We start from the raw sequence: 13,060 nt of genomic DNA, 5'->3' as shown, positions 1-13,060 counted from the left end.
CATGGCACAAAGATGGTCATCATAGTTAAACCAAGTAAAATAAAATATAAATAAACAAACAGTTGGTTGTTTTGCAATGCCAATACATAGAGGTAATCACTCAAAAAAATGTATTAAAAAATGGTCAAGCAACCGACTTTACATTTGTTGGACCACTTGAGATAGAATGACGCTAAATTGTTTGAAGGGGTATACATCATAAATAAGATCTTTCTATTACCTTCTACCATTTCATTTTTTGTTTATTCCACTGAATCATGAATGGGCTCCATACATTTAGCCCTAACGTTAGCCGATATGTTAAAACCTGATCAGGTTTTGTTATGACATTGTAAAAATATATGGCACTGAAAGGCTAACTAGGCCCATGGAGGCATACATTACATATAATAAAGCAGCTGAGCTGAGGGGAGAAAAATACAATAAGAAAAAACTGAGTCATCATGACTTCTGGTCAAAGCCATGTTTTACATGCACTGGAAGTGTCAGACGTCGACCCATGGCTAAAACAGCCAGCATTTCCTTACTCTTTGTGTCATACCTATCAGTAAATATCATTAGTGTATGGTTGCTATTTCATATGTGGAACTTGTACTACTTAGTCTAAGTAACTATGAAAATGAATTGTGAAACCTGTCATCTTTGCACTATTCAATGGAAGTCATAAAAAACAAGAATCAGTAAAGTTTAAATTTATTAATTGCTTTTTGGAAGTGCTGGCAAGCAACCCAATGGATGGCAGTCTAAATGACATTGCGGATGTGGCACCAAGCAGAAAACGGCGTCGGCATGTTATTCAACCCTTGGAAACCCCATCAAAAGGACCAGCTCTGGAGCAGAGACAGACCTTAAGGTAAACTCCTCACACTTGAAGCTTAATATATAAGATATGTTCTGATGGTCATAATTCACTACATGAAGTAAATAGCATAATTTTTATTTTCCAGTGCCCTTACTTTTTGCAGTATGTCCATTCCCCTTGTGAGGACATACCTCATATTATTCTGCACCTAGTCACCAGTGACATAAGCCTGCAATCTTGTGGCCCGTTACAGAATAATGCCTCTGCTCCATGATGTTTGTATGGGCACATGCATGTTTTATGACAGAAAGACTTTGTATTGAACAGGGTATTTTTCCACTCTGACATTTTTTGGCTTTAGATTATCATTCAAAGAATTTGATTGTCACCCTGCCATGGCATAACATTCTCTTTAGGTTATTTCCACAAGTAATATGGCACAAACAGTAAAGTATTTTGATTTGCCATAGTTTTTTGTGAAGAATTTTATATATATATATAATATATATATATATACACATACACACACACACACACACACACACACACACAGTATCTCACAAAAGTGAGTACACCCCTCACATTTTTGTAAATATTTGATTATATCTTTTCATGTGACAACACTGAAGAAATGACACTTTGTTACAAAGTAAAGTAGTGAGTGTCCCCTCAAAATAACTCAACACTCAGCCATTAATGTCTAAACCGCTGGCAACAAAAGTGAGTACACCCCTAAGTGAAAATTTCCAAATTGGGCCCAAAGTGTCAATATTTTTTGTGGCCACCATTATTTTCCAGCACTGCCTTAACCCTCTTGGGAATGGAGTTCACCAGAGCTTTACAGGTTGCCACTGGAGTCCTCTTCCACTCCTCCATGGTGACATCATGGAACTGGTGGATGTAAGAGACCTTGTGCTCCTCCACCTTAGGTTTGAGGATGCCCCACAGATGCTCAATAGGGTTTAGGTCTGGAGACATGCTTGGCCAGTCCATCACCTCATCTTCTTTAACAAGGCAGTAGTCGTCTTAGAGGTGTGTTTGAGGTCGTTATCATGCTGGAATACATGCTAGGATCATGCTCTGCTTCAGTATGTCACAGTACATGTTGGCATTCATGGTTCCCTCAATGAACTGTAGTTCCCCAGTGCCAGCAGCACTCATGCAGACCCAGACCATGACACTCCCACCACCATGCTTGACTGTAGGTAAGACACACTTGTCTTTGTACTCCTCACCTGGTTGCCGCCACACACGCTTGATATATCTCAACCAAATAAGTTCATCTTGGTCTCATCAGACCACAGGACATGGTTCCAGTAATCCATGTCCTTATTCTGCTTGTCTTCAGCAAACTGTTTGCGAACTTTCTTGTGCATCATCTTTAGAAGAGGCTTCCTTCTGGGACGACAGCCATGCAGACCAATTTGATGCAGTGTGGGGCGTCTTTGGTCAACCATGGTGAGTTGTGTTCTGAGTGGAACCTGTCCTGTTAAACCGCTGTATGGTCTTGGCCAACGTGCTGCAGCTCAGTGTCAGGATCTTGGCAATCTTCTTATATCCTAGGCCAGGGGTTCCCAAACTTTTCCAGGGCAAGGCCCCCCAAATGGCATTAACATTTGACCAAGGCCCCCCTTTTGCAAGATGTCTTTAAAACTAATTAAAAATACAGACTTCAGAATATATCCCCCTTTTTTTTTTATTTATTAATAATTAGATCTTACATCTTTACATTACATTACATTAGGGATTGATTGTGTGTGTGTGTGTGTGTGTGTGTGTGTGTGTGTGTGTGTGTGTGTGTGTGTGTGGTTGTCTGAGAGTGAGAATGAGAAAACATACTAGTGGGAGGGATGGGCTTGGTGGCTCTGACACAGTTTGTCACTCCTGGCCAAATTGTTGGCCAGGAGCCAAACTCCGGGCGGCCGTGGCCCCCACTTTGACAACCACTGGCCTAGGCCATCTTTATGTAGAGCAACAATTCTTTTTTTCAGATCCTCAGAGTTCTTTGCCATGAGGTGCCATGTTGAACTTCCATTGACCAGTATGAGGAGTGTGAGTGTGATGACACCAAATTTAACACACCTGCTCCCCATTCACACCTGAGACCTTGTAGCACTAAGTCACCGGGGAGGGAAAATGGCTAATTGGGCCCAATTTGGACATTTTCACTTAGGGTGTACTCACTTTTGTTGCCAGAGGTTTAGACCTGGCTGTGTGTTTAGTTATTTTGAGGGGACAGCAAATTTACACTGTTACATAAGCTGTAAACTCACCACTTTACATTGTAGCAAAGTGTCATTTCTTCAGTGTTGTCACATTAAAAGATATAATCAAATATTTACAAAAATGTGAGGGTATTTTACAGTATCTCACTTTTGTGAGATACTGTGTATATATAGAGGTGCTTTAAAATAAAATAAGACAGTAGATGATCTGTTTAAAATCTAAGAAAGTTGACATTTGAATGTTTATCAGGGAGGACCATCATGGAGTCTTTTCACAGATATACGGATTTTATGGTGTGTGTGACAGCCACACACAGATGGCATGTGTGTCATTAGTCTTTATTGATGCCTTTATTGTTTGTAAACAAAAAGAGATTGCAGAAACAGAAAGCGCTTGCAACTTATTCACATAAAAACCTGAGTAGCCTAGCAACCTGATGCTATGTGATTATAATCTGACTGAAGAATCTATCAGTGGTAAGCATTTACTTTTGTTTGTACAGTACATGTGGATATATTATGCAGGTGGCATCAAACATGTTTTTGGAGGAAAGCTCTAAGTTGTAAATTTTTAGCACTTATTGTTTATAGGTCCTTAACTAAGGTTTTAGTTAGTTGTGTTCTATCAAAGGCTTTATAAAATAGAAAAACCTAACTCTCTTTAATTCAAGTTTGTGTGACAATAATAGCTGTCTCTGCTCAGGAACACAGCAGACAGGGTAAGATGAGCTTTATTGAAGACATAGCCATAGCACATTTCTCAAAAGAAAATGAAAGGAAAAAAAGAAAGAAAACTGCAAGAAGCAATTATGGGGCCAAGCACAATAGAGGTAAAGTAAGGAGCTAAGCATCAGAGCATGGTCATGATTTTACATATCAGGTTTCAGTGCAATAGGCTGTAGTATTGCCAAGATATTGCATAAATTACTATATGGCACTTTTATGGCATTTCAATGACAGTGTGTTACATGGAAACGGTTTGAAATATCAAAAAGGTTTTTTTTTTATTATTATTTATTTATTTTTTTTAAACATGCTCTGATGATCTGTGTGAAATTTGGTGAAGACTAGAGAAATGGTCTAGGACAATTTCTAGGACAATGTCAGGGACAAGATTGTAGACCTACACAAGTCTGGAATGGGCTACAAGACCATTGCCAAGCAGCTTGGTGAGAAGGTGACAACAGTTGGTGCGATTATTCGCAAATGGAAGAAACACAAAAGAACTGTCAATCTCCCTCATCCTGGGGCTCCATGCAAGATCTCACCTCGTGGAGTTGCAATGATCATGAGAACAGTGAGGAATCAGCCCAGAACTACATGGGAGGATCTTGTCAATGATCTCAAGGCAGCTGGGACCATAGTCACCAAGAAAACAATTGGTAACACACTATGCCGTGAAGGACTGAAATCCTGCAGCGCCCGCAATGTTCCCCTGCTCAAGGAAGCACATATACATGCCCGTCTGAAGTTTGCCAATGAACATCTGAATGATTCAGAGGACAACTGGGTGAAAGTCTTGTGGTCAGATGAGACCAAAATGGAGCTCTTTGGCATCAACTCAACTCGCCGTGTTTGGAGGAGGAGGAATGCTGCCTATGACCCCAAGAACACCATCCCCACCGTCAAACATGGAGGTGGAAACATTATGCTTTGGGGGTGTTTTTCTGCTAAGGAGACAGGACAACTTCACCGCATCAAAGGGACGATGGACGGGGCCATGTACCGTCAAATCTTGAGTGAGAACTTCCTTCCCTCAGCCAGGGCATTGAAAATGGGTCGTGGATGGGTATTCCAGCATGACAATGACACAAAACACACGGCCAAGGCAACAAAGGAGTGGCTCAAGAAGAAGCACATTAAGGTCCTGGAGTGGCCTAGCCAGTCTCCAGACCTTAATCCCATACAAAATCTGTGGAGGGAGCTGAAGGTTCGAGTTGCCAAACGTCAGCCTCGAAACCTTAATGACTTGGAGAAGATCTGCAAAGAGGAGTGGGACAAAATCCCTCCTGAGATGTGTGCAAACCTGCTGGCCAACTACAAGAAACGTCTGACCTCTGTGATTGCCAACAAGGGTTTTTCCACCAAGTACTAAGTCATGTTTTGCAGAGGGGTCAAATACATATTTCCCTCATTAAAATGCAAATCAATTTATAACATATTTTTGACATGCGTTTTTCTGGATTTTCTTGTTGTTATTCTGTCTCTCACTGTTCAAATAAATCTACCATTAAAATTATAGACTGATCATTTCTTTGTCAGTGGGCAAATGTACAAAATCAGCAGGGGATCAAATACTTTTTTCCCTCACTGTACTTTTGTGAGGCTTATGCTGAAGATGGCATATGCCAAATATGGTGATTAAAATTAGGCAGAAATTGACATCATAGGATGCCTTGAACTCATCTCAACCCAGGGCTTTTAAATTTTGGACACATGGTTCAAAAGTTATGACCTGAGGAACATTTGGCAGCATTTTGCCCAAATTTGCTCAGAATGTTTCTTAGACCATCCTCAATTAGTAGGCCAAATTTTGCAACTTTTTACCCGACGGCTGCCATAGACAACCTAGCCAGAAGAGGAAGAAGCAGAAGAATAATTAAAGCTGCAAGCAGCATTTATGAGGCTTCACACACAATCGCAGTTAGGGGGTGCCATCACAAGACTAATCTGGGACCCTCGAGACATACGGAGTTCATGTACAATGTTTTGTATTGATACGAAAAAGAGCTGCAGAGATATAGCGTTGCTTCCTCTTGTTTGATATTTTGTGACCAGGTAGGTGGTGCTGTAATGAAAGTTTGCATGGGACTCATCATCCCAATGTTCCATCCACCAACTTTTATTTCAATACGCAAAGCAATTGCCCAGATACTAATGCAACCAACAAATGTCTGTTATTTTGTTTAATAAGTGTTTGTGTTACAATCAAATATATATATTTGGCACTTTCAATTTTTTGTGTGTGTTGTGTCAATAAAATGGAAAGAAAACTCTAAATTGCATCCATTTTAAACCCAAGGTGTAACACAATGTACAAAATCATAAAATATATTTTATTGTTGGTTTGTCCAATTACCTTTGAGACTGTGAAAGTGGAGGGACTCTAAACTGAACGGTTAATGCAAAAATTTTTTATTAAAGCTGAAAGTCTTCACTTCAATCACATATTGATTGCTTCATTTCATATCCATTGTGGTGGTGTACAGAGGCAAAATGACGAAAATTGCGTCACTGTCCAAATACTTATAGACCCAACTGTACATTCACTATAATTACATTCACTGTAATTACCCACATCTAGTAACATTTAGTACATCCAAATCATGTGAACGGTGTAAGATTTGCAGCACTTTTTTATTGAGTGTGTGCCTTTATTTTGTTACTTTGTTTTGTTTCTCTTAGCATTTTATTAAGCAGTCAAACTACTTATGTGTCACCTTGTATATTGTCCACATGGATATTGTTCTACTGTGTTAGTGTTGAATTTTTTATGTTTAAAAAAAACAAAAAAAACAAAACGTTTTACTATACAAGGCTTGCTTTAAAAGATGCCTGATTCTTGTCAGATCCTTAGCTTCATTAAGAAGCAGGTGCATAAATCACCTTAATTTTATTCAGTTATTCTACTGCTGTGAAAAATGCTTGTATTATTCGGTTTATAACACTAACTTGTACTCATCTTTTATTGTAGTGTTTATTACCATCATCAACTATGTCATTTTCACTGCACTTTATTTAAATTTCTACTTACCCATGCTTTCAAAATTTTTTATCTAGTCTTGACTTACTTCAGTTCCCTTTATGTTAACCTTAAAACCCATACGTATGTGGATAAATAGGTGTGGATTTTAACTGGTCATAATTGTTAATAATTGGTTAAAATTGAGAACACCGACTGGCCTATTGAAAAATTTCATCAAAGAAATACATTTCAGTATTTGACCTGATATTGTAGTAAGAGTTCTGCCGAATGTTATAAGCTTCTTCTTAAAAATCATTACAAGTTGTTATCAAGACAGTCATCTTTCCAGTATTGTGACTGTGTTTACTAACTATAATTATAGGAATGATCTGCATGAAGAAGCCAAAGCAGAAGTGAGTAAAGTTCTATTTCAGCAGCCTACACCAATCAGCCCAGATCCGGATGACCTGTTTGATGACATCTAACTGCCTTTGATGTTGCTGAACATCCCAATAAATATTTTTAGCATTTGTATTTCTCATAAAAAACCAGAGTTGCTTGTATGTTTGTATGTATGTGTTCTATGTTTCTTGAATTCTTAAAAAGACTCATTTGGTGTGGTCTCTGCATTCTCACTATACATGTGTCAGGTGATATGTTATTCTTTTGTTAATTATCTATATTGTTTTATTATTGTTTCATTATTTATTACATGACTCAAACCACGTGGTTAGTATTTTAAAATTTTGCACCCCACATGCAAATAGCTATAACCATAACTCACATTCCCATGGGTGAGGTGAAAGTGTTACTGTCATATTATGGCATCACAGAAAAGTACAGTGAACTGTACCAGTTTTACCTCCTGGACTGTACACATTTTTTAGATTTCTTTCCCCTAAATTCTCATTTATTCTCTTTTTGCCTGCTGCCAAGGCTGAAATTGTTGGCATAACATTTGTATCCATTCTGGATTCTAATCCTCCCTCACAAGTTTAATATCACCATAATCGTCATTGTGACTTTTAGCCTCAATCCTAGCAAGGTATAGTGGCTTCTAGAATGACAGGCACCCTTCATTAAAATGAGAAACATTTCTATCCTGGCAAATTTTGAAATATTTTGGCTTGTGAAACTTACTGTTAATTGTGTTTAATGGGGGTATTATTAACTGATGATATTTTTAACCTGTAATATCAATATGTGAATTTATCTCTTTTATGTTGATTCGGTAGTTCAATTCAATTGAATTTTATTTATATAGCACCATTATATAACCAGATATCTGGATACAGATATAAATTTATCCCTAATGAGCAAGCCAGAGGCAAACTATCCAGGTGAAGCTAGCAGCAGGAGCAGTGAGAAAGTCAGAGTCTTTGTCATTTGCACAGCTCATACATGGAAAACTGCACATTGAAATTATTATGGTAGCTCCACTGACAAATACTGGAGACATACTAACAGAGAACATCTTCTAAACAAAATATACAAATGCAATATCAAGTATATCATTCAGGATGCAAAAAAAAAACAACAACAAAGAGACCAGATGCACAAAATATGCATAAATATGGGTGGGTAATGCACATACTAAATGTGCAAAGTGACTGTTTAAGAGTCTGATGGCTTTGAGAATGTAGCTGTTTAGTCTATTTGTGTGCTCCCGGATGCTCCAGGAGCATTTGGCAGAAGCAGTTGAAAGAGCGCGTGTCCTGGGTGACTGCTGTCCTTGATGACCTTTTTAACTCTCCTCAGGCACCATTTCAAGTAAATGTCCTGTAGAGAGGGCAGTTTCCTGCCAATGATGTACTCGGCTGATCTTGCCACTCTCTGTAGGTCCCTGCAGTCGTCAGCAGAACAGCTGCCGTACCAGTGTGTGATACAGCCACTGAGAATGCTCTCAATGGCGCAACGATAAAAGTTTGTGAGAATATCCGGGGCCATTCCAGACCATCTCAGCTTCTGCAGGAAGGTACAGTTGCTGCCAGGCTGGTCTCACCACTGTATGAATGTGAATGGACCATTTGAAGTCATTGGAAATGAAGACACCAGCAATTTAAAGCTGCCAAACTTTACACATCTGTTCCATTGATGTGGAAAGGGGCTTACTCACACACCTGTTGCTTAGAAGTTACCCTAGGTTCCTTTGTGACCTCACAGACTATTACACGACTTGCTCTTGGAGTGATCTTTGTTGGTGGACCATTGCTGGGGAGGGTAACAATGGTATTTAATTTCCTCCATTTGTACACAATCTGTCTTGACTGTCTGACATCTCTTTAGAGATGGTTTTGTAACCACTTTTGTGGCCTTATGAGCATCAACAACTCTTTTTCTGAGGTCCTCAGAAATCTCCTTTGTTTGTGCCATGATATGCTTCTACAAATGTGTTGTGAAGATCCCTGTTCTTTAAATAAAACAGGTCATTCACTCACACCAGATTGTCATCCTATTGATTGAAAACGCCTGACTCTAATTTCACATTCAAATTAACTGCGTATCCCAGCTTTACATACTTTTGCCAGTCACAGATATGGATCATTTTCCTCAATAAATAAATGACCAAGTATAATTTTTTGTCTCAAATGTTTAATTCGGTTCTCTTTGTCTACTTTTAGGATGCGTATGAAAATGAAAACTGTCATTACATCCTTTGTACTCTGCAATAGTCACTCTACATATTGACAGAGGTCAGAGCTCTGGTAGTGAGATTCCACACTGTCCCTATAGTTATTCTTGCCATTTCTGATGGCCTTCTCAAGGTCAAATGAAATATCAAACTAAAATAATAAAAAGAAACAAAAAAATACAAATACTACCCCCCCTCTCGCCCCCACACGCAACCCTTCTCTATACAAAAAGGCTGTTTCCCTGTACCACTATGCTTCCGATATGTTGACTCTCTCATTCCGTTGACTTGCTCGATAATCTATTTTCCTGTGGAAATCTCCCAATTATCAAACATATAGCAGTGAACTTAGAAAACTTAACTAAAATGAATATTAAAAAGGTATATCTCAGAGCATTTGAACTGTTGGTACTACAACCCATTAACCATCTGGTGACAGATATGGATGAGAGAGAGAGAGAGCGAAAAGAAAAAACAACATTTTAACAAAGTAGAACCTCTGAGATATATTCTGTCCAGAATACCATGCTAATAGGGGAAGGAACCACTCCAAAAACTCCAGAATAGTTTTTGTCATGAACACACCCCTAGTTAATGACAGAAAACGTTATGTGTCTCCTTTGTAGAAGTCTCTCAAATGAACAAGTCCCGTCATTTTAATACTAATACTGTCTCACTTTTCCTTCTGCACCTGTTTCTCATAAAAGTCATTTGCTTCGTCTGGGGCCGCAAAGATCAGGTTATCCCCCTTAAACATGACTTTGAGGCTTGTGGGGTACAGCAGAACACCCTCCTGATACAGAGCTTTCAGGTTAAACATGGTGCATTTCTTGGCGAGGGAACATATATGCTTCTAACATTTCAAAATTACTCAGCTCACATAAGTTATATGTGCTTAGGTCAGAGAGAACGGTGCGCTCTGTCCAGCAGTGGTGGGCTAGTGAACACCTCAGCTATTGCCTCCGCCAGCAGTTCTGAAACAAATACGGTGGGGTATTTGCCATCCTCCCTCCCCTCAGGTAAATTCAGGATAGGCAGATTAGATCGGCACGATCTATTCTCCAGGTCGTCTAGACGTTCCAATAACAAACTGTTTTGAGTCTTAAGGGAGAATATTGTAGATTCCGCTGCCACAAGACACTCAAAGTTTTCACCTGCAATGGTTTCTGTTGATGTCAGTCGACTCTGAAAAGAGTTTACCATGTAGCAAAAGCATCCACCGAGGTATGAAGTAGTTTTACAGAGTTTAGTATCAGGGCAGCCATGTCCTCCTTGAGAACTTCCCATTATTTAGGTAATTCAGAAATAAGTTGCATCATGGATAGAGAGTCGTCCAAGTTTCCCTCTGCATCTTGATTTCCAACTTGAGGCAAAGCAGCCACCATTCTCGCTAGTTTGCTAACTACGCTAGTTTTTTTCAACTGCAACACAGCACTTTTCTGTTTAGAACCTCATTGTGCACAAATTAGTTTGTACCCTCTTCCCTAGTGGTTTAATTGGCTTTAAAACATTTTATAAAGGGAAATTCACTGTAAACGGTGTATATATACAAAGAAAAAATTTGGAGACCATCAATTCCTCTACGTTCTCCTGCATCACCACAATGGAAGTCCCTAAATATTTTTTCTAATATCTTAAATTTCTTGAAAATTTAACAATGAGCTACATGACCAAAAGCTTTTATCATGAGTTAAGGTATAATAATAAATTAATAATAGTTTTCTTGTTCATTATAATGTATTATATTATAATGTGATGTGAAAATTTATCATTGAATGCATTCTACCCTAATTCACACCTTTCGTTAATCTTATGTCAGGTAAAGTCGGCCATAAGGTCAAATGCTTCATTTAGATTTGGAATGTCTTCAAATTGAAGATTATTGCTCTAACATGCTAAACATTTATAATGTTTATATAGGTTATTCATAAGAAATATTTAAACAACTAAAATAACGTATCCTGATGAAAAAAGTTGACACGGAGAGGGGTTTCTGACATTTCTTGGTCTTGGTGAAAAAAATCTGACAGCACAAGGCAAAATATACTTACAGTATGTTAAAATCACTGATAACCACTGATATGAATACTGTTTTGAAAAAAACGATTTGTCAATAAAATGCTGACATGTAAGTTATCAAGTACATTCATAATTATAGAAACTTCCATAAAAAGTCATGCAATCTGTGCATTCATAAAAATATAAACTATTATAATTATTTTCCTGCACATCCAAAGATTTCCCCCGATTTCACTCTAACCATTCCTTTCACAAACACCTAGACCTACAGTAACTAATTCGAGAAAATGAACATTGCATTGTTTTTGGTGGCAGGAACACCAAGAAGGTAAACATTCAAAATGCCTCTAAAAATGATTATACTGACATTGGTTATTGTTTTCATATTACCTATGAATTGCAATGTTGGAATCATTCAAATATTTTGACAGACACCTTTGATGGAAAACAGACCCCCTCCCAAAACCAACAGCAAATGAAGCAAATAGTTCAAGAGAAAAAAAATGGTAAGTTTCCTGTTATTACTGTATAATACAATGTATATTGTATAATACATTGCATATAGTGTATTAATACAATGTGCTTTCTTCTAATATAGGCAAGTGTTGTGTTTGAACAAGTTTCAAACACTGTACGCCAAGAGAGTGAAAATGTGGTGGAGGACTTGACACCTGAGCAAGTGATGTGGAATACCGAGATTGAAGCCCTGAGGAGGAAGCTCTGTGTCTACAATGAGGCATATGCAATCGCAAAAGCAGCTCTTGCATATTTAAAAATGACACATATCGGGCTCGTCCAGTCCCCCACAGTTGTTGTGAGGTATAAGACGGGTGCACAAAGTAACTCAACTGTGCCCGGCTCCCAACATCACGCTGTCAAACTGAGGTCACTGCTAGCCTGAGTAGAGATTCAGAAAATAGGCAAACACCATCTTCTGTCGTCAACACAGGTCACACCGATAACACCAGCTGGAAGTTGCCATCCCAAACTCCAATTTTCTTGTCCCTCACCAGAGCAGCTAGAGATCCTAATGATTTATTCGGGTATGGCCGGATCGATATGGTTGCTTGCTATTCCGTGCCATTTTACCAGAACAGAGGTATAAAGAGTAGGCATCGACCATCAACTGTGATAGTCAGAGAGGCAAATCTGCATTGCCCATGAACCTAAGGCACTTTATCTTGAAGACTGTTTCCCAGAGATTCCCCTACTTGACCAACGTTGACAAAAAGTGCACCAAAAAGAGTCAACAAGTTCTTATACTCCCCAAGGAATGCTGTTGTCCACAGATGCCTGCATTTTTAACCAACATTCACAATATTTTTACTTTGGAAAAAGACAGTTTGATTTAATGTTGCTATTTTTTCTTTGTATGAATAAATTTAATTAAACCTAATTATGTCTTTCTTTCCTTAAGACACTTAAGGAATAAACAGAGTTCATTGTCCAAGACTCAAACTGTTATTAATACATAAGCTCAAATACATTGCCAAGCATAAAATGTCGTGTATAATATTTTGTTTAGAGAAAACTTAATTTCAAATTATTGAAATCCACTTATCCTGTCATTTCTCATCATCATGACAACCAAACATGCAGCAGTAATGAGATTCTTTATTACAGAAAATATCAATTGTTTACACAAATGCCACATTGTTAGACATCTTCAAATCTCAGATTATGTGTTCAGATCTCTG

The 13,060-nt window shown here is 38.3% G+C and overlaps 1 protein-coding gene across 7 annotated transcripts in view; it reads left to right on the top strand.

Moving 5' to 3' along the window:
- xrcc4 (X-ray repair complementing defective repair in Chinese hamster cells 4) overlaps nt 1–12,815 on the top strand; it is a 54,380-nt gene extending 41,565 nt beyond the window's left edge. For 4 of the 7 annotated variants that reach the window (XM_053686840.1, XM_053686836.1, XM_053686839.1 and 1 more), the window contains 2 exons: nt 715–853; nt 7,095–7,438. In XM_053686840.1, the coding sequence (XP_053542815.1) occupies nt 715–853; nt 7,095–7,197 (242 nt within the window). In that variant the 3' untranslated portion in view covers nt 7,198–7,438. Of the gene's footprint in view, nt 1–714; nt 854–947; nt 1,153–7,094; nt 7,439–8,551; nt 9,150–11,794; nt 11,870–11,961 lie in introns of those variants that run through there. The other 3 variants (XR_008398094.1, XM_053686841.1, XM_053686842.1) reach the window with 3 other exon arrangements.
- Nucleotides 12,816–13,060: the final 245 nt, after the last annotated feature.

This window comes from Ictalurus punctatus, chromosome 16 (assembly GCF_001660625.3).
Source record: "Ictalurus punctatus breed USDA103 chromosome 16, Coco_2.0, whole genome shotgun sequence".
Taxonomy (NCBI): Eukaryota; Metazoa; Chordata; class Actinopteri; order Siluriformes; family Ictaluridae; genus Ictalurus; species Ictalurus punctatus.
The sequence above is the reverse complement of the archived record's forward strand: the minus strand, read 5'-3'. Positions and strand labels throughout refer to the sequence as shown.